The sequence below is a fragment of the Melanerpes formicivorus genome, unplaced genomic scaffold (genome assembly GCF_026170545.1).
Source record: "Melanerpes formicivorus ecotype bairdi unplaced genomic scaffold, bMelFor1.0.p_v2 SCAF_7, whole genome shotgun sequence".
Classification (NCBI taxonomy): domain Eukaryota; kingdom Metazoa; phylum Chordata; class Aves; order Piciformes; family Picidae; genus Melanerpes; species Melanerpes formicivorus.
Genome location: NW_027142359.1, coordinates 12,358,714 through 12,381,449, shown reverse-complemented (window position 1 = coordinate 12,381,449; position 22,736 = coordinate 12,358,714). Strand labels below are relative to the sequence as shown.

Genomic DNA, 22,736 nt, shown 5'->3' with positions numbered 1-22,736 from the left:
GGGGCAACGGTTTCCACGGCGACGGCGGCGGCGGCGGCAGCGGCAGCATGTCGACGGTGGTGGCTCAGCCCGTGGCTGTCTTCGGCTGCCGGCCGCGGGTGGGCGGCGGCGTCTGCTTCTTGGAGGATCATGTCGTGCTGCACGCGGCGGGGACGGGCTGCCTGCGGTTCCACCTCCAGCAGAAATGGCACAAGTTCATCCCAGGTGGCACCGACTCCAGCCCGCTCCCGCTCCTAGTCCCAGCTTCAGCCCATCCTGACCCCTTTCTTCCCTGCAGGCACCGAGAAGAGCCGGGGCGTACGGGCGCTGGCCGTCAGCCCCAGACGGCAGTATTTGGCTGTCTCAGAGACGGTGGCGGAGCAGCCGGTCCTGACCGTTTATGAGCTGTCGTCGGAGCCGGTGCGGCGGCGGAAGACTCTGGTTGCCGCCGAGCTGCCGCCGCGAGAGGCGGTGTCGCTGGCCTTCTCCCCCGACTGCCGGTACTTGGCGGCCGCCACGGGTCCCCCTGAGGGACACCTCACCTATTGGTTCTGGGAGAAGCAGCGGCTGATGGCGGCGGTCCGCCTCGAGGCCGCGTGCAGTGGAGTCTGCCAGGTAACGGCCGCGGGTCTCTCGGGCTCCAGGTCCACTATGCCAGCCGTGGGCTCATCAGGCTCGCACCGGCCTCGCCGGGGTACGGGAGCTTACGCACCTGCCTCCCAAACGGAGCTGGGCCAGCGGCTCTGCAGTTACTTTCAACACGGTGATTCACAACTGGCTTTTATCTGGAGCAAGAGAGAGGGAAGAAATGGCTCTAGACTACAATTTTTGGTACAGTTTTTGTAGCCTTTCATGGCATTTGCTGTTGGCCTTTCTCAGCAATAGGACACTGGGCTAAATACATTTTTGCTTTGACCCATAATGGACATTCTTATGTCCCTATCTCTTACATCTTGTGAGAATGTCTAACATCCCATAAGCATACAACATGTCCCTTGTGTCCCAGCAGAAATGCTCATTGACTATGCTAGCTGTCCTCACTAGGCATAACACACCTTTGGAAGCTCTCAGCATGCTCATGCACCTTTTCTTTTCTGAAGTCTGTTCTGTTTGCTGGTCCAAGGAGTGGCCCAGGAAGAGCAACTGGAAGCAGGCTGATATGGTACTCCCAACAATTCCAGCATCCTCCTTTGGGTGCACTTTCTTAGTATCTTTATTAATTGCAGGCAGATGAGAAGCTTCCAGTATGTAAGGAAAAATTCTCGATTTAGAAGTTCCTGTTCACAACAGAGACAGAGGAGTTTAAAGTAAATAAAGTAAAACTTTATTTGAATAAAGGGAGAGTCCACAGGACAATTCCTGGTGGGGTCTCTCAAATTGCTGGGAGACATAGCTCCCCTTTTATCCTAAATCCCTGGACACAAATTTCCCTCTCCCTCTTCCCATTCGCTAAGGTACTCAGGATTTACAGTCTTTCTTGAAACGCCTACTACACGTCTCTCTTTACATGCAACCCCCCCTCCCCCCACTACATACATCATATGTTCATTTAAATTAGGTTCTTCACTTCTCTGGGTGGAGAAGTTAATATTTAGTAGTCTATTAAGCCTGCGCTCTGGCCTGAAAGTTCAAAAGTTTAGGCTGTGTTCAGTGTCTTGTCATCCACAGACAGCCTCCCACTGATTCACCGTGAATTAAGATAAAGGTACTTTGCAGCTGCCACTTTGTTGTTTATGCACATAGATAAAGGGGACTGTCTGGTTCCCCCCTCCCTCTTCCAGCCCTCCTCAGAAAATTCTTCCTTTGTAAAGACACTGGTTACTTTTAATCCATCAAGTACATGGTTTGGTAGGGCTCCAGCTGCCATTTCTTCTAGGTTATATCTACACGCAGAGATTGGGTGAACATCTATTCCTAAAGAGAGCAGAGTAACTGATTGTAAAGGGAACTGCTGTCTAAAGTCCCATTGAGCCCCTGCTATCCTTCATGTCGGGTATTAAGGTGCCTATTCCACTGTTCTCACCAATAAATACCTAATTATTTGAATTAATGAATATTCACAATGGGCAAGTTTGGCCAGAAATAGAGAATGAATTCTGGCCTTTAAGAATGAATGGTCCCACTTTTCAGGAAACTTGTTTCTAGGAGAAGTGAAGCAGTAAAAAGCTATTTAGACATTACTTATAGTTTCATAGTTTCATAGTTTCATTCAGGGTTGGAAGGGACCACAAGGATCATCTAGTTCCAACCCCCCTGCCATGGGCAGGGACACCCCACACTAGATCAGGCTGGACAGAGCCTCATCCAGCCTGCTCTTAAACACTCCCAGGGACGGGGCCTCGACCACCTCCCTGGACAACCCATTCCAGGGTCTCACCACTCTCATGGTGAAGAACCTCCTCCTCACATCTAGCCTGAATCTCCCCACCTCCAGCTTCATTCCATTCCCCCTAGTCCTAGCACTACCTGAGATCCTGAGAAGTCCTTCCCCAGCCTTCCTGTAGGCCCCCTTCAGATACTGGAAGGCCACAATTAGGTCACCTCGGAGCCTTCTCTTCTGCAGACTGAACAGCCCCAACTCCTTCAGTCTGTCCTCATAGGAGAGGTGCTCCAGCCCTCTGATCATCCTTGTGGCCCTTCTCTGGACACATTCCAGCACCTCCACATCCCTCTTGTAATAGGGGCTCCAGAACTGGACACAGTACTCCAGGTGGGGTCTCACCAGGGCTGAGTAGAGGGGGAGGATCACCTCCCTCGACCTGCTTCTGTCATGTAATTCTGAAAGACAGAGACAACTTTCTTTTTGGTATTGCACTGTGATTCAGACAGCAGCTTAATTGAGGTAGTGTATTTGTAGCATCATGTAAAACTGCTACACAGAGATGTGAAAACTGCAATATATGGTTATGGCGATCATTTCTTAGTCTCTTCTGTATTCCTATATGTTTCTATGAACTTTCTTCATTTCTTTGTTTTCCTGTATATCTGCATATTTGTGGACATAGTTGTATAAATATTTTCTCTCTCTTTTGTTCCATAGGTGAGCTTTAGTCCTCAAGACAATACACAAGTTTGTATCACTGGAAATGGCTTTTTTAAACTTTTTAAGTACAGTGGAGGAACTTTGAAGCAAGTGAATTTAGAAAAGGGAGAACCACAAAACTACTTGTGCCATGCTTGGCTGTCGGAGGAGGAAGTTATATGTGGTACTGACACAGGCAAACTTCTCTTGTTTGAAACGGGAGAGCTGCGCTGGGAGACAAGCATAGAGTATAAAACCCCACCCAGAGATCCAGAAAATGCAGCAACAAAAGGATGTGAAAGGTAACTCTGTTTAAATACTTAGTAATAATTTCACGCTTGTGCATGCAGATCAGTTGCAGAGTGTTCACTTCTTTCCTTCTAGTCCAATTTATGAGTAGGTTATACTATTTTATTTGCTGCTGGTAAACATTTTTTATTGTTTTTCTTAAGTTTTTATGTATTTCCTGCTTGCAGTTCTTCTGATGTCTCTTGTGAACTGGCCTCTGAAGATCCTAATCCACAACAGGATTGTTTGCCTCAAATATCTGCAATTGCAGCTTATTCCAAAGGCTTTGCATGTTCATCTAGCCCAGGAGTGGTTCTTCTGTTTGAGAAAACCATGGAAGACTACAAGGAGAGGCAGGAAATCTGGGTAGGGAGAATAAAGCTATTCCCAAGCAATTGTGCAGCCTGTTTATAGAGGTGGGAGTGCTTCCAATCCAGTTATTAATAATAATTTTTAGGACATCTCTCAACTATCCTGATGATGTTGAAGGGAAGGGAGTTGCCAGAGGTCACACTGAAAGTCACTGACAGATGTCCTTTTGCAAGGTAGCTCTGCATGTTCCCACATGTAAAATGTGCTTTGAGGCTGCAAAACTTCAGGAAACCTCTAAAAAAATTTTATTTATGAAGACTTTTGGATCTAAGAAGTAGCCAACAAGAGTTTTGAAGAACTAGGCTGCTTGGGTTTTGCCCAGAAAAAAGTTTTTCTCCCCTCAGATATTTATTTCTGCTGTCATGAGACTTACTCACTCTTACTGTTATTACCTAACAGGTAATCTAGTAAGATTTTTATCTGTTCTGTAGTGAGCTGTATGCACTGGCTTACTGCAGTCTCTGGATAAGAACTTTTAACTCTGATGACCTGGTCAAGCCTTCATACTCTAGGCCTAAAAGGCAAAATCTTCAGTGTGTGTCAAACCCTGTAATAAGACTGTTATCAACCTGAATAATACACTTCAAAGTTATGTTATTTTGAGGCTATAATTTTTATTTTTGTTTAGTGCAGTACTTAAGACTACTTGTAGAATGTCCTCTGATGCTTTTTTCAGCCTTAATGCTGTAAACACAGTTACATTATCTTGTGCTGTTTTGTCGTCTGCCTTGCAGTAGTTGTGTGGTATTAAATATCCAAGTTGCCTAACTGATACTATGTATATGTTTATTAGAGCACCATTACAGCAAAAGTTTGTGTGTATGTGCATGCATAGTACTACGACATGGAAACCTGGAATATCCCATGGAATGCATTTCTTGTACAGCTTCCTCAGGACCTGTTCAGCAGTAGGCCAAAAAAGTCAGGCAGACAGGACATCATAAGTATATGCTTCAGTCCCTCTGAGGAAACAATCATCATTTACACAAATAAAAACCAGCTTTACATGTTTACTATGCTCTCCACTGATCTTCTGAAGGTGAGTGCAAGCTTGCCACATTCCACAACCGTTGTGTCCAGGCATGGTGTTGCTTTCTATGATGCCATTTCATAAAATCCATCAAATAGCATCTGAGCCCTTACAGATAATTATATGAGGTGCTCTGCATGTTCTGCAGCTCAGAGAGCTTTATTTCAGTATCCCCTTACTTAAGCATTCTTCTATATGAATACCTGATGTTATTCAGCAAAATAAGAGAGGACACAGTTAAGACCATTTAAGGGTGCATGCCATTGTTGAACCTCTCAAGTAAGGCTGTAATGAAGACACTTTCAATGTAACTATGGTGGTTTATGCTCCACTGTAATATGCAGAAACCTTAATGCAATGATAATGCTAGAACAGCCATGGGAATCTCACGTTAATCTAAAGTCATAGTTTTTGAAGACCTAGTTAGAAGTGAAGTGAAACATCAATAGAATAAAAAAACATTCTCTACTCTGAAGGAATTAAATAATGGAAAGATGAGATGAATGTATTATCATGAAATAGACTTGTATGGGTACACCTGTACATCTAACCTGCATACAGGAGTATGGGAAGATCTTTATGGATTTTCACTTACAATTGTATTCTGCTCTCACATGAGAGCTATGAAGCCAACATATTCCCTGCATCACATTTCTTGATTATTGATTATAAAGTTAAAACCGATTCTACTATCGTTATATTTTTTAACATTGTTAGGTTCAAACCGATGCAGTGAAAGGGTTAAGTGGTTTCTTTAAATCTATTTGGTTAAAGTATGCAAAGAGCTATGATAGATTTTTGACCTGACTTACTGCCTGCAGTGAAATATTGGTGATTTTTATTGTGGTCTCATTGTTTCTCAGGAGAAGGCAGCTTATTTTGTGTATCTGAATTCTCCACTGCATTCTGCTTCGGTTACTGGTCTGGACATTTGTATTTGGAAACCCATTCTTGCAACTTGTTCCTTGGATAGATCTGTCCACATCTGGAATTACAAGATGAAGTAACGAGTTGTTTGTGTTTGTTAGTGCCTCTTACTTTTTGTATACTGTTTAGCAGTCCAACAGCAGCAATCTCATATGAATGAGCGTGGTGTTCTGGTAAAATCCTTGCATAGTGTGGGAAGTAAATAGTCTCACTGACGTAATTTGAGGAGTGTGAATATGCAGTGCCTTTAAAACCAGTTCCAAAAGAATCCAAGCCCTTTTCTAGTAACCCATCTTTGTGTTTCTGAAGAAAAATTCTTCAGGAATGTTTCATTTGGCTTTGTTTTAAGATGCTGTTGTCTCATCTGCATCATAGCCATAGTTCTTAAGGAAAATTACTCCAGCTTTTAAGGTTCTATGGAGGAAGAGTGTCAGAAAAATAAATCTCAGAAGAGATTTTTTTATAGGTTTACAACCAACAGTTCATTTAACCTTCTTCATTATATTACAGTACAAAATATTTACTTTGTACTTCCACACCTTCTCTGTGAATCAGAAAGTTCAGATTTGCCTTTGTTTCCTGTAAAACCTATGTGATCATTCCTTAACTGAATGACTTTTCCTCAAGGACAAGTCAGACTCCGATTGTAGCTGCAGGTGTCCTTGCTGGGCCAAATAATGTCCTGTCAGGAGTGCATAGGGAGTTTGTATTATTCTATATTGCCCAATGGTTTTCTCTTTCAGCACTGTGGAGCTGTATAAAGAATATCAGGAGGAAGCATACACAATATCACTTCATCCCAGTGGCCTTTTTTGTTTGGTTGGGTTTTCTGACAAACTACAATTTATAAGTCTACTGTATGAGGACATGCATGTTTTGAAGGAGTTTGCTGTGAGACAGTGTAGAGAGGTAAGAAGTGATGCAAAAAATTTGGGGAGTTGCAGGGAGCAGCGTGGTAGAGAAATGACAGAAGCCTTTCCAATAGGTCCTAGTAGGATTTACGGTGTCAAAGCACAGAGAAAAGGATTCTGATTATTGGAAAATAAGCCTGGAGATCGATGTGTAACTGTGGACCTGAGAAGCAGCAGAAGGGGTAGTTTGCTTAGAAATACTCAAGGACTGGATTTTACAGGGGAAATCACCATTAAGAAAGCAGTAAGAGGTGGATTATGACATGGACTTTTAGCTTTGTGTAACATGCTGATATTCAGTCATGTTGCTAGAATTCAATGCATGAATGTTTTTATCCACTGCATCTACTGTAATAGGTGGTTGTGTTCTTTTTGTAGTGCTCATTCAGTAATGGAGGCCATCTTTTTGCTGCAGTTAATGGAAATGTAATTCAAATTTATTCCAGCATCACCTTTGAGAATATCAATAATCTGAAAGGACATAGTGGGAAGGTTAGTAAACAAATCCTACGTAATACAACTCATTAAAGTATGTATGTTGATAAGATGCATTTTGAAAAGGTAAAGTACAATTTTAAATCCAGAATGGGCCCAAAAATAAAAAGTAGGGATAGAAAAGTAAGTTTGGGTTAGATAGAGATCAGTGTATATATTTACTATATGCATCTAAAGAATCTGCCCTTAAATTGAAGGTGAATGATTGGCAGGTAGCTGAACCAGGAAAAGTATTCCAGTAATAAATAAATTATAAACATAAATGTACTACTCACCTTTGAAATGAGCAGTCTCCTGATAGTGCGTTCATAAAGTAGTTCCTACTGATATTATTCTTTTTTAAATGCTAAAATGGAATTAGTTGAGAAATATCTAGGGATTTTAAAGTGAGACTTAAAAGTATGATTCCAAAGTTGTCCTGGATTTACCAGTAAAATGGCTCCATGCTGTATGTTTGTAACCTACACATTAGGTTCCTTGGTGCATTTTGCTTTTGCCAGATACATGCAGTTAAATGGAGTGCAGACGATGCTAAAGTTTTCTCCTGCGACACACATGGTGCTGTGTATGAGTGGAACGTGTCGGAAGGTAAAAAGGATTCAGAGTGTGTGCTTGAGTCCTGCAGCTACAGCAGCATTGCCCTGTCTTCTGATGCCAAAATTATTTTTGCTGTTGGATCTGACCAAACTCTCAAAGAAATTTCAGAGTCTTCGGTGAGCCAATAAGTATTCTGGGATTTTGCTAAATTCTCTGGGGAGGGTAGTGGTGCTTAGTGCTTTGGATTCCTTATCATATACATGGTAAGTAGGAATTGGTCTGGTTTTGATCAATGGCTATGCTGGCACTTTTCTTATGTACTAATGTCTTTTGGCATGAAGCCTGAAATATTATTTTGGTTCATATTTCTATAATTATTTACCTAGAAATCTAATCCAGCTAACAACTGGCTTGGCAAGATCGTTTCAAACGTCTTGCTGAAGTACAAGCACATTGCAGTTACTGCTGTAAGTTACAGGCATTATTTTTATCCAGAAAAGTAGATAATTTTATGTGATAACCATTACATCTTTCAGAAGTGATCAGTGTGTGGAACTCGGGTTGAAATTTTAAGAGTGCATATCTAGCTTAATACTAATTACTCCTAGGAGCATGTAGATTCTTTCAATTGCATTATTTGCTACAGGCAGATGTATGACAATTGCTTATGCAATTATAAGTAATAAAATAGTATTAGTGAACTTACTGGGAATTTGTGGGGGTTGCCTTTTGTTTGCTTTTTTTTTTTCAGATCCAGCATGAAGTGTCTGCTTTTGGTGTTCCTTATACTGCAGTAGCTGTTTCTCGTTCTGGGCACATGGCATTTGTTGGTACATCTCTAGGAACAATTCGAGCTATGAAGTACCCATTGCCTCTGACAGGAGATTTCAATGAGTACCAGGCCCACGCAGGGGCTGTTACAAAGGTAACAGAGCGCTTTCTTTTCTCCACAATACCAGCTGCATACATCTTTTTTAGTGCTGATTCTCTTTCCTGTGTTCGTACTGCCACTGTTGACTTTCTGTGACAGGTAGTATGTGAGTGGGGAGAAGAATTTGGTATAAAGTCAAACTGTATCTCCCATTCTTCTTTGTCTTTCTTCTAAGATGTCCATGACAAATGATGACCTATTTCTGCTCACTGCCTCAGAGGATGGCTCTATATTTATTTGGAAAGTGTTTGATAAAAGACATGGGATCCTAAGGCAGCTAAAGCAAGTTGAGTATGCTGAGGAAGTGCTGATCATGAGATCAGATATGGAAGAGAAGGTAAGAGGAGAAACGTGTGGACATGAACCACAGGATTCCTAATGTACAGATTAGGAATTAACATTTGCATAATGGTTGTGACTACCTGTTCCTACGTGGCCTTCTGTTTAAGACAGCTTGCATAGCTTTCATCATAGAAAGAACTTACAGCAAGTAGCTGCAGCTGCTTGTTAGTATGCAAACTGTATTGTATGAACAGTGGGTATGGAGAAAAGTTTAGACATTTCTCTAATACTTTCTCCAATCTCTTGAAAGCAGTTTTGATGGAATATAAAAGTCAGAAGCTGCATTTCTATCAACCATCTTGTAAAATAGCAAAGAACCTTCCTTTTTGAACTTTTTGGTCTGAAAATTCTCTGCAAAGCCTGTCTTTCATAAATATGTGCATGTAAATAAACTGTAAGCTGTTGCTAATGGCAGATAATCTCTCTGTTGAAAGTATCTTCTCTGTGTCCTAACAGAATCAGGCAATGATGGACCTGCAGATTCATGTGAAAAATCTACAGGCAGAAAATGCTTACCAGCTGCATTTCAAGGACATATACTATAATGGAAAAATAAGGGAATTAAAAAAGAATTTCACTCAGGAAATAGATTCCCTTAAAAGCAAACACCAGGTATGATTCATATTGCTAACCAAATACCAAAAAGTCTTTCACTAAAGAATTGAATTCAAGCTTGCATTATATATGTATTAATTCCATAAAGCACTAATTATTCCTTTCCAAGAGAGAGTCTTGATATTTGTAAAGCATGAAGACACCTTTGCGTCAAGTATCTTGTAAATACAAGGGGATGCAAGAGTTCTTCTGGGCAGCCTATAGGTACCTTTACGTAAGAAACAATTCCAGCACTAAATGCTGTCTGACAGATCAGAAGGCTATATCACCCTTGAGAAGAAATAAACCCATGCTTTAAAAACTCCATCACAAATAAAGTTGCAGCTTGAACTTTACTATCTAGGCAGGAATTTGTGCAATGGCAAATTCTCCTCAAGCAGGCACAGACAAAGAAGTAGAGACTCTTGCAGATCACAAACTTTTCATATTAGATTAGGATTATAGGGTACCCTGTATTATATGAACTGCATTTGCTACTTTCCCTTAGCTTTCCATAGCTCTGTAATTTGTCATAATAAATTAACTTCTGGGAAAACTTGATTTAGTGACATACGGCATCTGAATTTTGGTGAGAGACTTTAAACATAAATTTTGTTGTGTAAGTGATCCCTGCCAGGGGCAAGCACAAACAATTTAGACACTGCTTTGCCTAGTTTCAAATTAAGTTTTTGATTTTGTTTGTTTGTGTTTTTTTTCCCAGACTTTAAAGGCAGAGAAAGAAAAACAGGAGCTACAACACGAGCTTCAACTGTCTGAGCTGATGAATAAACAGGCCAGGGAGATGCAACAGCTAGGTTAGACTATGACAAGCATTTGTAACTAGAATCTGGAGGAAGCACATTAAATTCATGTGGCAGGGAGGGATTGTGAGAGTACAAGGGAAAAATGCATATGTGTGATACAGGTATTGCAGACCAAACGTCTGTCTAAACTACGCCACATACAAAATGACCATAATGAGAATATGTACATGGGCAATGTATCTTAGATGTCTGGGGTTCTGAGGGGGTAGCTGACACACACGAAGGCTGTGCTGCCATCCAGTGAGACCTGGACAGGCTGGAGACTGGGGCAAAGGCAAACATCATGATGTTCAATAAGGACAAGTGCAGAGTCCTGGATCTGGGATGAATAACACCAGGCACCAGTACAGGTTAGAGGTCATCCTGCTGGAAAGCAGCTCCGGGGAGAAAGATGTTGGAGTCCCAGTAGACAGCAAGTTATCCATGGCACAGCAATGTGCCCTTGTGGCCAAGAGGGCCAATATAATCCTGAGGTGCATTAAGAAAAGTGTGCCCAGCAGGTCTAGGGAGGTTCTCCTCCCTCTTTACTCTGTCCTGGTGAGACCACACCTGGAATACTGTGTCCAGTTTTGGACGCCTAACATTCTGTGATTTCTTCATTTATCTTGTAGTTCATTGTACAAGAACAGTGAAGCCATACAGTTCAACAGGGAGGCAAACATACAACATACACAGCATAAAAAATACTTGAATCAGATTTACAATCAAGATGAAACAGAAATACGGTGCATTAGTACAAAAAAAGCAAGTTCACCCATAAATGAGTCCATTGCCTACTCATACTCCATAACAGCTATGCTTATAGAATCATAGAAGCGTGGGGTTTGGAAGGGACCTCCAGAGATCATTGAGTCCAACCACTCTGCCAAAGCAGGATCACCTAGGGCAGGTCACACAGGAACACATCCAGATGAGTCTTGAAAGTTTTTAGAGAAAGAGACTCCACAACCTCCCTGGGCAGCCTGTTTCAGTGCTCCATCACCCTTACAGTAAAGAAGTTTTTCCTCAGGTTGAAGTGGAACTTCCTGTTTTCCAGTTTGTGTCCATTGCCCCTTGTCCTATCACAAGACACCACTGAAAAGAGACTAGCACCTTCTTGGCTCACACCCTTCAGATATTTATAGACATTAATAAGGTCTCCTCTCAACCTTCTCTATTTCCAGACTAAGCAGCCCCGGGTCTCTCTGCCTTTCCTCATAAGACACACGTTCGAGTCCTTTAATCATCCTTGTAGCTCTCCCTGGGACACACTGGGGAGCCCAGAACTGGACACAATACTCCAGTTTATACAGCTCTGTTATGGTTGTCTTCTCAAAAGAATGGCTAAATGAGCTCTTATTAGTTTGTGGTAAGGCAGAGTAGGAGATTTTGGTGTATGTTTTAGACTTGGAGCCGAACAACATTCTGTCCCAATGCAACAAACAGAGATATAGCACAGTATTCAGAGACACACGTGTGAGGTGAATGTCAGCTTTGGAACAGGCAGTATTAGTGAAGGGGTAAGTAAAAGAAAGATCAGGAAACTCAAGAGATGGTTTTCTGATGTAAAATTTTGTGTGGCCACAGAGTCTAAATCCCTTATAGATCTGATGAAGAAAGATAAGGGTTTCTAGTGTAACTTACTGCAAGCAGCTGCCAAAAAGGCAGCAAGTAGGACATGGATGACTGTAGAGGATAGGCTACCCCTCTCTTTTCCTTTAGTTTTATTAATTCCATATGTTTCCTGTTACCAGAATCTGACAGTAACCAGAAACTCTTAAAGGAAAATGAGAAATATGAGGATCTGAAAGTGAAAGCCCAGAGGATGCAGGAGGAATACGAGAAACAATTGCACAATTTAGAAGAAAGCAAAAGCAGTGCTGTGAAGGAGCTAACAGAATCTTATGAGGCAAAACTCAAAAATAAATCAGTTCTGCTGGAAGAGGTAGGAAACCTGATTTGCAGTTTGGATTATTGGTGAAATTCATCTCCAAGTGTGATAAAATGTTGCCAAAGAAAGGAGAGATTGTCTCACTCCATGAAAATTCTAATCTGCCTGTAACCTTGGGGAAATATGTTGACAGGTAGAATAGTACTAAGGAAAGCCCAGCTGAGTTACCAACTTTTCTGGGCTACACAACTTGAGCAAGAAACATGCTAAGTTTAATATCCGTGGATATTCTCAGGTTCACCTCTCTTTCTCCTAGATGCAAGAATTCCTCCATTAATATGAGTTGTTATACATTTGCTGAAATTGAAGAAAGATTCAGTGACCTTGTTCTAGTGAAAAGATAACATTCCATTCCTGAGTCACAAAGTTCTTACCTGCATAATTTGGAGAACAAAGACATATCACAGTATCACAGTATCACAGTATCACTTAGATTGGAAAGGACCTCGAGGATCATCAAGTCCAACCTATCAACACAGACCCCATGACTAGACCATGGCACCAAGTGCCACGTCCAATCTCCCCTTGAACGCCTCCAGGGTCGATGACTCAACCACCTCCCTGGGCAACCCGTTCCAATGACGAATGACTCGCTCGGTGAAGAACTTCCTCCTCACCTCGAGTCTAAACCTCCCCTGGCGCAGCTTGAGACTGTGTCCCCTTGTTCTGGTGCTGGTTGCCTGGGAGAAGAAGCCAACCCCTTCCTGGCTACAACCACCTTTCAGGTAGTTGTAGAGGGCAATGAGGTCACCTCTGACCCTCCTCTTCTCCAGGCTAAACAATCCCAGCTCCCTCAGCCTCTCCTCATAGGGCTTGTGTTCAAGGCCTCTCACCAGCCTTGTTGCCCTTCTCTGGACATGCTCAAGTGTTTCGATGTCCTTCTTAAACTGAGGGGCCCAGAACTGGACACAGTACTCAAGGTGCGGCCTAACCAGAGCAGAGTACAGGGGCACAATGACCTCCCTGCTCCTGCTGGCCACACTATTCCTAATGCAGGCCAGGATGCTATTGGCCCTTCTGGCCACCTTGGCACACTGTTGGCTCATATTCAGGTGGCTGTCAATCAGCACACCCAGGTCCCTCTCTGTTTGGGAGCTCTCCAGCCACTCCGACCCCAGCCTATAGCTCTGCATGGGGTTGCCGTAGCCAAAGTGCAGCACTCAGCACTTGGACTTGTTGAATGCCATCCCATTGGACTCTGCCCATCTGTCCAGTCGGTCGAGGTCCCTCTGCAGAGCCTTTCTACCCTCTAACTGACTAACATCTGCCCCTAACTTTGTGTCATCTGCAAACTTGCTGATGACTGACTCTACCCCCTCATCCAGATCATTGATGAATATGTTGAAGAGGACAGGGCCCAGCACTGATCCCTGGGGGACACCACTAGTGACTGGCTGCCAGCTGGATGTGGCACCGTTCACTACCACTCTCTGGGCCCAGCCCTCCAGCCAGTTCCTGACCCAGCACAGAGTGTAATGGTCCAATCCACGGGCTGACAGCTTAGCCAGCAGTTTGCTGTGGGGGACGGTGTCAAAGGCCTTGATGAAGTCCAGGTAGACCACATCCACAGGCCTCTCCACATCCACCAGATGGGTCACCTGATCATAGAAGGAGATCAGGTTGGAGAGGCAGGACCTGCCCTTCCTAAATCCATGTTGGCTGGACCTGAGCCCTTGGCCATCCTTCAGGTGCGCAGTTATTGCCGCCAGGATAATCTGCTCCATCACTTTCCCTGGCACTGAGGTCAGGCTGACTGGCCTGTAGTTTCCAGGTTCCTCCATCCGACCCTTCTTGTGGATGGGGACCACATTGGCTCTGAGTACTCTGAGTACCACATATACTCTGAGTACTTCAAAAAATCCTGCACATTAAGGTCAAAGACAGCTCAGCAAAGGGCAGCCAGATAACTGATACTTAGATATCTAAGGTGAATAAATTCTATCAGCATTACTGTTTGCAGCCCTATGTTGCAATACCAATTTGGAAAGCATGTGAGGAATGAATGCAAGAGAGACATACAGAGACTAATGCAAACCTCAGTGGTTTTGTTGGTCATAACTGATCAGAAAGTGCAATTTTAAGAGATCTTCTCAAGTGTTACTCACATTTGTGTTTTCTGCTGCTGGAACAAGTTTGCTGACGCTAGTCTTTGGGCCAGGTTCCTAACCTGAAGCATCCAAACCTGAAGAAGAGGGTGTTTTTCAAAAAATATTTTATGTTTGCCTTAACAATTTTGAAAGTTACTTTAATCCCCTAAGAACATATTACCTTAAATGTCATTGCTGCAGTTGAAGATCCACTAAATGTAGATCTTCCCAGGAGAAACAAAGTCACACATAAAGAATTCCCCATTTCTTTATCAGACTCTTATTTTCTTAATATTTACTTTCCCTAACTGTAGGCAAAGGAGGATATGAGGGAGCAGCTCCAAGCACAGGAAGAAATTATAAAACAAATGGAAGAAGATGGAGACCAAGAAATTCTGGAAATCAAAGTCAAGTATCAAAGATGGCTTATGGAAGAAAAGGAGTCAAACCACCAACTGAAGGGAGAAATAGGAATCATGACTAAAAGGGTATCTCTTATTCTGTGATGGGATCAGACCTGCACATGGCTGGCCGAGGATTAAATGTGATTAATGGCATGTTAACATAACTTAATTTAGTCTATAAATAGGTGGCATTTCATATGAGAACAGTAGCCCCTTCTTACATTAATTGGAACGTTTTAGAATATTTGAGCAGAAGAAGAACCTGTGTGCTGATTGTATTGCTGATATGATTAGAGATAGAAGAGGTGTGGGGTTTTCAGTGCACTTTCTTTTCTCTTATGTATTTTCAAATTATAAGTAATATTCTAGGATGGGACAGAAATGAAATTTGGGGTTTTTTTACAAGATCTAATGCATTGTGCTTTTTTAGGAAAATACTTCTACTGCTTCATCCAATGCAGTAAACACTTGTGTTTTGTATGCATCGTAATTATTAATTTGTTTTACTGGGATTTTTAAAGAGGCATAAAGCCTTTCAGCTCTTTTACTCAATGCGTACTACAGTTACCTAAGGGTGGTAGAGGTACATGTTTTCAATTTCTTCAGAATCTACCTGGAGACAAAGCATCTCTTTCTCCATACACTCTATTATTATGGTACTGTTTTGAGTTCTCTTGTCTTTCAGACACAAGGGATTTTCTTCATGGGTCCTCACAGTTTGACCAGCACCATTCCTTCTTTGCAGCTTTCTCGGTTTCACAGATCTCAGTACTGAGATGGGGATTTTGAGGGTACCCAAGAGCTATAACAGGGCACCCTTCCAGTCTACTTTTGACATCTTAGAGAAGTATAACAAGTGATCATGTTAAAATAATTTTCCATGGCTTGAATGTTATTTGAAGCTGATGCTCAGGTGTAATACCCATACTCTTCTTACTTGCAAATTTCTTGTAACACAGTGAGCATTTTATCAGAATATACAGAAAATGCAAAAAAATGAGTATTCAACCCACTTTTGAGTTACAGGTATTTAAGTGATGTGATCCTTTATCTTATCTTAGTTTGATATTACATATCCCACAATGTCTACAAGGTATTTTACAGAGTAGGATGGCTCAGTTATGTGCAACCTTTGGAGCCTGTTAAGTTCTTACTTGTTTGCCTTTCTAGTTGAATAACTTACAGGACAAGCTCGCAGAGCGAAACAGGGACGCTGAGAAAATGAGACAGGAACAACAGATGCTGGAAGGCATCATTAAGTCACTAGAGCAGGACATCTTGACACTGAAGACAGAGATTCAAGAGAGAGACAACATTGTCCAAGACAAGGTGAGAAACTGGACAATTAACTGAGATCAAAGTCACCCTCCCTGAACTTTATACAAGTCTTTATTTCAATAGCATTGCCTTGTGATAAGATCACAGGACCAGAAACTCAGTTTTAACTTAAAGAATTTGCAATGTTTAGTTTGGTATTTTAGTTTTCAGTTGACATTCTAAACTTTTCTTGGGGGGTCTCATGCTGAATGTATTGAGTTTCTCATCCCCTCTTCTGGGATCTGTAGATGGCTCTTTCCAATATTTGCCCCCTCCTTCCCACTCAATCTGTGTAGACATGCAACTAAAGGTCAGCCTTCCACTAGATCTGTGGTGACTGCTGGTTCCACCTCTGCCACATTTGTGCCTTGTCCTGGCAATCTGTTTTGAGAGTGCTGTGTCTGAATCAGATCTATCTATTTCTCCCAGGAGAAGCAGATACATGACCTAAAAAAGAAAAATCAGGAACTGGGGAAGTTGAAGATCATACTGAATGAAAAAACAGAAGAGTTTATGAAGCAAATAGAGTCACGTGAAAATGATATTAGAACAATGAAGGAGCAGATCCGTGAGGTGACTCTCTCATTTGACCTTTGCTTCTAAGCCTTTTGTCTGAATACAAAGATGACCTGGCAAGTCCCATGGAATGACTCCACCCTGTTTGTTCATTGACTTCTTTCAAGGATGCACAGCACTGATTCAATATCTTTACAGCTAATAAAAACATTTGTACACAATAGCTACCCTTTAATTTTCTATCATGTGCTACCAATTATCAACACAGTTATTTAAGTTTCTGATTCAGTATTTAATTGTAGACCTTGATAATACCAGTTTTGCTTAAAATTAGATCCTGTCCTTATGTGGTTGCCCTCCACACACCCTGCAGAGTTTGCAAGATACTGCCTTTACTGACCTGCAGGAACAGAAAGTTGCACAGAAAAGTTGCACATTTATGCATCCATACCTCTGTTTAGGGATTAGGTGTTACTGTTCGTCACCTAATCCATGGAAAATTTCCATGTATTCATACTTAGCTTGCAGCAAATTCACTGGGGCAACTTCTTTATGCTATAAACTTACTGTGATGTCCCCATAGATGTACCTTTAGCTCAGTCAAATTAGGGCTATAGTGACATAGCTTATCAGTAACCCATTAGTTTTCACAAGACTGATTATTCTGAACAAAAGCCTTTAAAATAAAAAAAACTAATGAACAACATCAGACTAGCATGAAAGCCCTGTTCACTCTTTTGGTCACCATCTTGTGCCAATAAATGCTGTAGAAACCTTACGGCTTTTTGCCCTGTGTTCTTTCTACACGTGTGCTTTTCAGTGCATTTGCTTCTTTTCAGCATCAGGTTCTTCTTAATGTTGCACTTACTCTTTCCACTATTGGCTGTTCATTTCCATCTCACCTATTTTTATTCGGATGGAACAGTAAAGCCCCAGTTCAACTCAAGGAAATGAAGGGGTATCACATTATTTAAGTTCCTGCTAACTTGAAAGGGAGTTGAAAATCTGTTTTTGTGTTTTCTGTATATTCTGACAGAGGGCAGTGTTGTGCTGACTTTTTTCATGTTGCAATTCAACCTGAAGGGGAGATCTGCACTCTAAAGGCTAATTCTAATCGCTGGTTTTCCTGTTATGTGTTGTTTTTTCATGTCTCCTTTTAATCCTGATTTCCTCCTCCTGTTTCCTTTCAGATGGAGCGGGAAAAGGAGCAATTGCACAAGGAAACCACACAGTTGAAGCTGAACATCACACAAATGCGGCAGAAACTAAAGGCAATGGAGCATGAGATGCAAAGACAGAGGGAGAGGGTACGGAGTACAACCACATAATTAAATTTGTGGGGAAGGAACGCTGCAAAAGCATTAATCTGAGCAAGTGGGTATTTCAGCGAGACTGTGTCCAAGGATCAGGAGTCTCTGGTCAATGGGGACAAAGACAGAAAACTTCCAAGCTTGCAACCAGGGTTACAGAGTTAATATTTTCTTAAACAAATCTATTTATTTATGTGGCAGTTTGTCCAACCAACACATATTCTACTGGGTTTAACAGATCAGTGAAACAAGTGTTTAAATGACTACCCCTTTCCTGCCCAAGCTTGAAATCAGGAGACACTTGGCCTGAACAGGATCAGCACATAAGCTACCACCTATGTAGGCATTTGCAGGGTTAAGAGTGGGCTTATTAATGGAGAAGATAGGGATCTGTTGTGTTTGACAACAAGCCTGTTGAGCACAAGGGAGGAAAAGGGACTGAAAGTGAAGGTGAATGAGCTTAGCAGGCAGTGCAGGAATGATGGAGCAGGTAGAGAGACCTGAAAGAAGCCATGTAGAGGATGAGAAGGCAATCTTGACATGAAATCATTGAGTTGTGCATATATGTTTTGTCCCTCATTAATTGTCTGTGCTGTTTCTAAATAAGATTATAGGTTGTTTGGGAAAGAACAGTGAGGGGTAGCATTTGTGATAAGCCACTGGTTTAAAGGTGAGATCTCTGGATGCTGGCACTTACTTTACCTAATGCAAGTATCCTGGATTATAATTACTGCTAAAACTTAGCATTGTTCTTCAAAATGTAGTGCTCACATCCCTAGCAGATTCTTTTATGATTTATGGAGTTTTTTAACTTAAATGAAAGTAAAGTACATGTGAGCTTTCACTAGACCTTCTAAAAAAGTGCATGATAGAGTGCTCTGATGAGCCAAATAAGAATGTACCTAATTCATTCTTGCAGAAACAAAATATGGAAACTCTTGTCAGCCGATTTAAAACAGATCTTCATAATTGTGTGGGCTTCATTCAGGATTCAAAAAAAATGAAGAATGAGATCCGTGAGCTCTACACCAAGTATGTGCAGCAATCAGACCTGGTGAGTCAGGGCCTTTGGCTTCTGTTTGCAGATTAATTTTTCCGGTAGTCTAATTACTGAGGCAAAGTGCTGTGCCCCCTCAGGCGGAGACTGAACCAGTAGACATAGATTTGCAGCAGGAGTACATGAGACAGCAAGAGTACCTCGAGAGGAATTTGACAGCTTTAAAAAAGGCAAGGGTGAAGGATCAAGAAATCCACCAAGCTGCTTATAGGCGCATCCTGCAGGTAATAAGCCTTTTCCTTATGGTATAGAGAGGAAGAAAGAAGCAGCTGCACAAAGGAGACTTTAGTAGCCTTACCAATATAGTTTCTTAGGACTTTGAAGTAGTTTTGGGTTGATCTCTGACAGAAATTCCTACATTTTTCAAGTACTTATGTTCAAGAATAATATTCCTTGAGCTACCGAAGTTCTATAATTTTCTGGACAAAAAGAGCAAAATCTCTGAAGTCATAAATTGTTTTACAGATACTTTTGTTTATCTCCCACTCCCTAGTGTAAAAGGATCTTGGGAATCTCTGCTGCACAGCTATTTTTTTAATCAATTGATGTACTTATTTTTTATTTCAAACGGTATTTATCATTGCTATCATAATCAGTTTGCACCTGAGTGCCATGCTGTACTTGCTCTGTGGTAGTGTTTAGGAGGTAATTTTGAAGGAGGGGAATTAAAAAAAATTACTTTCTGTGGCAATATAGTCCCGTGCCTACTGGTCTGAAGTCAGAAGAACTTCCTGCTTTTCACATTCAGGTAATTCAGGGAATTTCAGAAACACATGATGAATATACCTGCTAGTGCCAAGTTTGTTTGCTCAGAATCCTTGTTCCTCACACAGCAAGGTAAACCTGTGACTGCAGGCATGAAAGATACAAATTGTTTTCATCTGGAGTGAGAGGAACTAAAGCTCCACACCAAAGGTCCTTGATGAGTACAGCTCTTGTACAGTCTCTTCTCAGCATGATCTCCTTCCACTCAGTCACCGTTTCCTTTTGCCCTCAGTAGTCCTTTCTTCATTGTCAATTTATTATGCTTCCTCAGAATCATTAGAACTCTGTCCTCCCCTAAATCAACTTTATTTTCTATTTATTCATAGAGTTTCTTCAGGCTTAGGAAGCTGAAAGCTTCTTCCCTGGACCTGTTTTAATGTTTTTAATCCTTTTGCAAGTTAGACGTTTCCTTTTGCCCAAACAGTTTCAGAAAATAACCTGAAGAATTTTCTTGCTGGAATACGGTGACAGATTGTGCTCATAAGGATAATACTTGATGTCTTGGATCAGTATGCCTAATATGAAATGATGATTAAAACTGAATTAATAAAACATCTGGAAGATGAAGATATCAAAGGTTACAACCAGCCTGGTTTCTTCAAAGAAAAAGCAGTTCTCTGAATTATAGTTGATAAATGAGACTTCGCAGGCAGGAGGAATTATCATGGTCTTTCAGTCCTTCACAGGGACCTTTTAAGACTAGTTTAGTCAAATTTCTGACAGAACTTGCTTTGAAAAAGTAAATGACATCTTGATGGCCTTCTGCCTCTGTATTTCTATTATTCCTCAGTTATGCTTACATTTTCAGAGCTGTACATTCCTCTGAGTGATTTTTCATAGGTACATTCTACTATTGACTGCTTCAACAGATGATTAGAACTCTCTGATAATTTTAATTATTCTTACTAATTGGCAAGTTGCTTATCATTGGTCTATTCATTTTCTTTCCAGCCTTCTGTGTTGTAATGACTTCATTGTCACTTGCATGCATAAAACCAGACACTGATAAATTATCTTGAAGTAACGCTGCTTGAAATGAAGCATCTATAGGAGGATCTCTTCTATAATCTGCTCTACCTATCTTTGACAGCCATCACTGTAGAGATTTCCTAGGCTGTAGATTGCATCCCAACATCATGTTCAGTTGTACCCAATGGCCTCATCCTCCATGCATCTGACAATCCCTTTTCTGAAGCAATGGATCTGGTGCCACAACATCCCATGAAAATGAGTTTTACCATAAACATTTATTTTAGTCCACTGCACTCACGTGCTGGCTTTCTGTCAGAATGCAAAGATAGTCTTAAAAGCCAATCTCTCTGGGTAGCATGTCTTTTCAGACAAATACTATCAGTGGCAACCAGCAGCCTTTTAACATCCAGCAAACCAAGATACTAGATATTATACTAATAGACTAAAAGCAAATTATTCATTTGATAGCAGCATTCAACCACTTGGAGTGAACTTATGAAGATGTTCATGCCTAAGGTACACCTAAACAGAAATGCTGTGACCTAACCCTGAAAGCTGATCAAAAGAAAATTACCTTGACCGATTCTTGGAAGTTATTGTCTTCATGTGTTCCTCAGCAATTACATTTCATCTGCTTAAAGACTTGAATTAAGCAAGTTGGAGTTAACAAAATACTATGGTTTCAGAGCAGGCTGCCTGAGCTCACCAACTCATCCTACACTGTTTACAAAGGCCTGCAGTGACAGGACCAGGGACAATAGTTTCAAACTAGAGAACTGTAGATTTAGATTGGATGTTAGGAACAAATTCTTTACCATGAGGGCAGTGGAACACTGAAATGGGTTGCTAAGGCCCCATCCCTGGAGATATTCAAGGTGAAGCTTGACAGGGCTCTGCACAGCCTGATCTAGTGGAGGAGGATGCCCCTGATTAGTGCAGAGGGGGTTGGCCCCAACTATATGAAGATACATATTGCTGAGCCAGATAGTATCTGTGCTTTCCCTCATAGACATATTGTTTTTGCAGGAAAATGTGAGTCTCATTAAGGATATCAATGACTTGCGGCAAGAACTGAAGGTGGCCCAGAGCCAGGTACATGACCTCCGGTCAACACTAAAATTAGCCAAGAAAAAACAAGCCATTCAAGACACAGGTGAATAGTACTTCTTGTATGTTTTCTCTATTGTCAGTGCTCCTTCCATAAGGCCTTTTTGTCTTTGGTGAACAATTCTGTTACTGTCTGTACATCATTCCAGCTTCTCTGTCTGGTGCTACCTGTTATATTGCAACATTAGTTGTAGAGGGTGCTAAATACTGCAGAATCCTACTGCATAACTCTATTCCTTCAGCTCTGCAAAATGCCTTTTCTTGTTCATGCTGAAGAACTGTGTGAGCTGAATCTTTGTTACTCTGCTCTGTCCTCTCTGATTTTATCTTCTAGCTCCTGCCAGTGAAGTGCTGTCCAGCCCAGCTGTCTTAAGGCTGAATGCAGAGAAGGAAAGTGAGAAAATCATAGAAATGCAGCAGCTAGAAATTCAATACCTGCGAAGCCAAATCCAGGAGAAGAGTAAGTCCCTGGAGTTCTCTTAATCAGAGATCTTCCTAAGCTGAATCCGGAAAGAAGCCAAAAGACACAATAAGGATGTGACCTGGTTAAAGGAAACCTTACATTATTATATTCTCCTGGCAAGATCAGAAATGCAACAGTGTAGATTAGACTTCCATGATCCTTTACTCTTCCACCAGAAACCTATATGCAGCACTCACTGCTCTGAACACAACACTCCCTTCTACTTCCGTGGAATCTGTGCTTTCTTTGGTTTATGAGTGAAGAAGAAAAAAAATAAATCTGTGTTCATGCAAGACTGATCTTTGTGCCTTCATGCTAGGGCAGATATGCACCTTTCTCTTGAAAAATAGTATGTCCTAGGTCATAAGAGCTCATAAAACTCTGTAAGCCTTCTCAGCTATCATTTTAGTTTGCTATCATTGTGCTGCAAATGTCAACATCTTGTATTTTCCAGTATTGAACTGCCTGTGTCCATGCAAGAGATTACCTGCATTTAAGACAGATCTCCATGTTATTCCCAGCAAGTATCTGGTCACAGACTAAAAATCAACCTTGG

General features: G+C 41.5%; 1 protein-coding gene across 1 annotated transcript; it reads left to right on the top strand.

Moving 5' to 3' along the window:
• Positions 1–47: 47 nt before the first annotated feature.
• Positions 48–22,482, top strand: CFAP57 (cilia and flagella associated protein 57). Its single transcript, XM_068141048.1, has 22 exons — positions 48–204; positions 278–594; positions 3,020–3,303; positions 3,478–3,655; positions 4,548–4,700; positions 5,555–5,694; positions 6,362–6,527; positions 6,908–7,021; positions 7,525–7,737; positions 8,313–8,486; positions 8,668–8,829; positions 9,291–9,446; positions 10,150–10,243; positions 11,986–12,176; positions 14,584–14,757; positions 15,844–16,002; positions 16,420–16,563; positions 17,697–17,813; positions 18,736–18,870; positions 18,954–19,097; positions 21,637–21,763; positions 22,052–22,482. The coding sequence occupies exons 1-22, from the start codon at positions 48–50 to the stop codon at positions 22,198–22,200; spliced, it is 3,648 nt and encodes a 1,215-aa protein (XP_067997149.1). The 3' UTR covers positions 22,201–22,482.
• Positions 22,483–22,736: the final 254 nt, after the last annotated feature.

Bases quoted from the DNA above. Each gene is read 5' to 3' on its own strand.
- CFAP57 (XM_068141048.1), top strand. From the start codon at position 48: ATGTCGACGGTGGTGGCTCAGCCCGTGGCTGTCTTCGGCTGCCGGCCG. The intron at 16,003-16,419 runs GTGAGAAACTGG...TATTTCTCCCAG, and splicing joins ACAACATTGTCCAAGACAAG to GAGAAGCAGATACATGACCT. The intron at 18,871-18,953 runs GTGAGTCAGGGC...GTGCCCCCTCAG, and splicing joins ATGTGCAGCAATCAGACCTG to GCGGAGACTGAACCAGTAGA.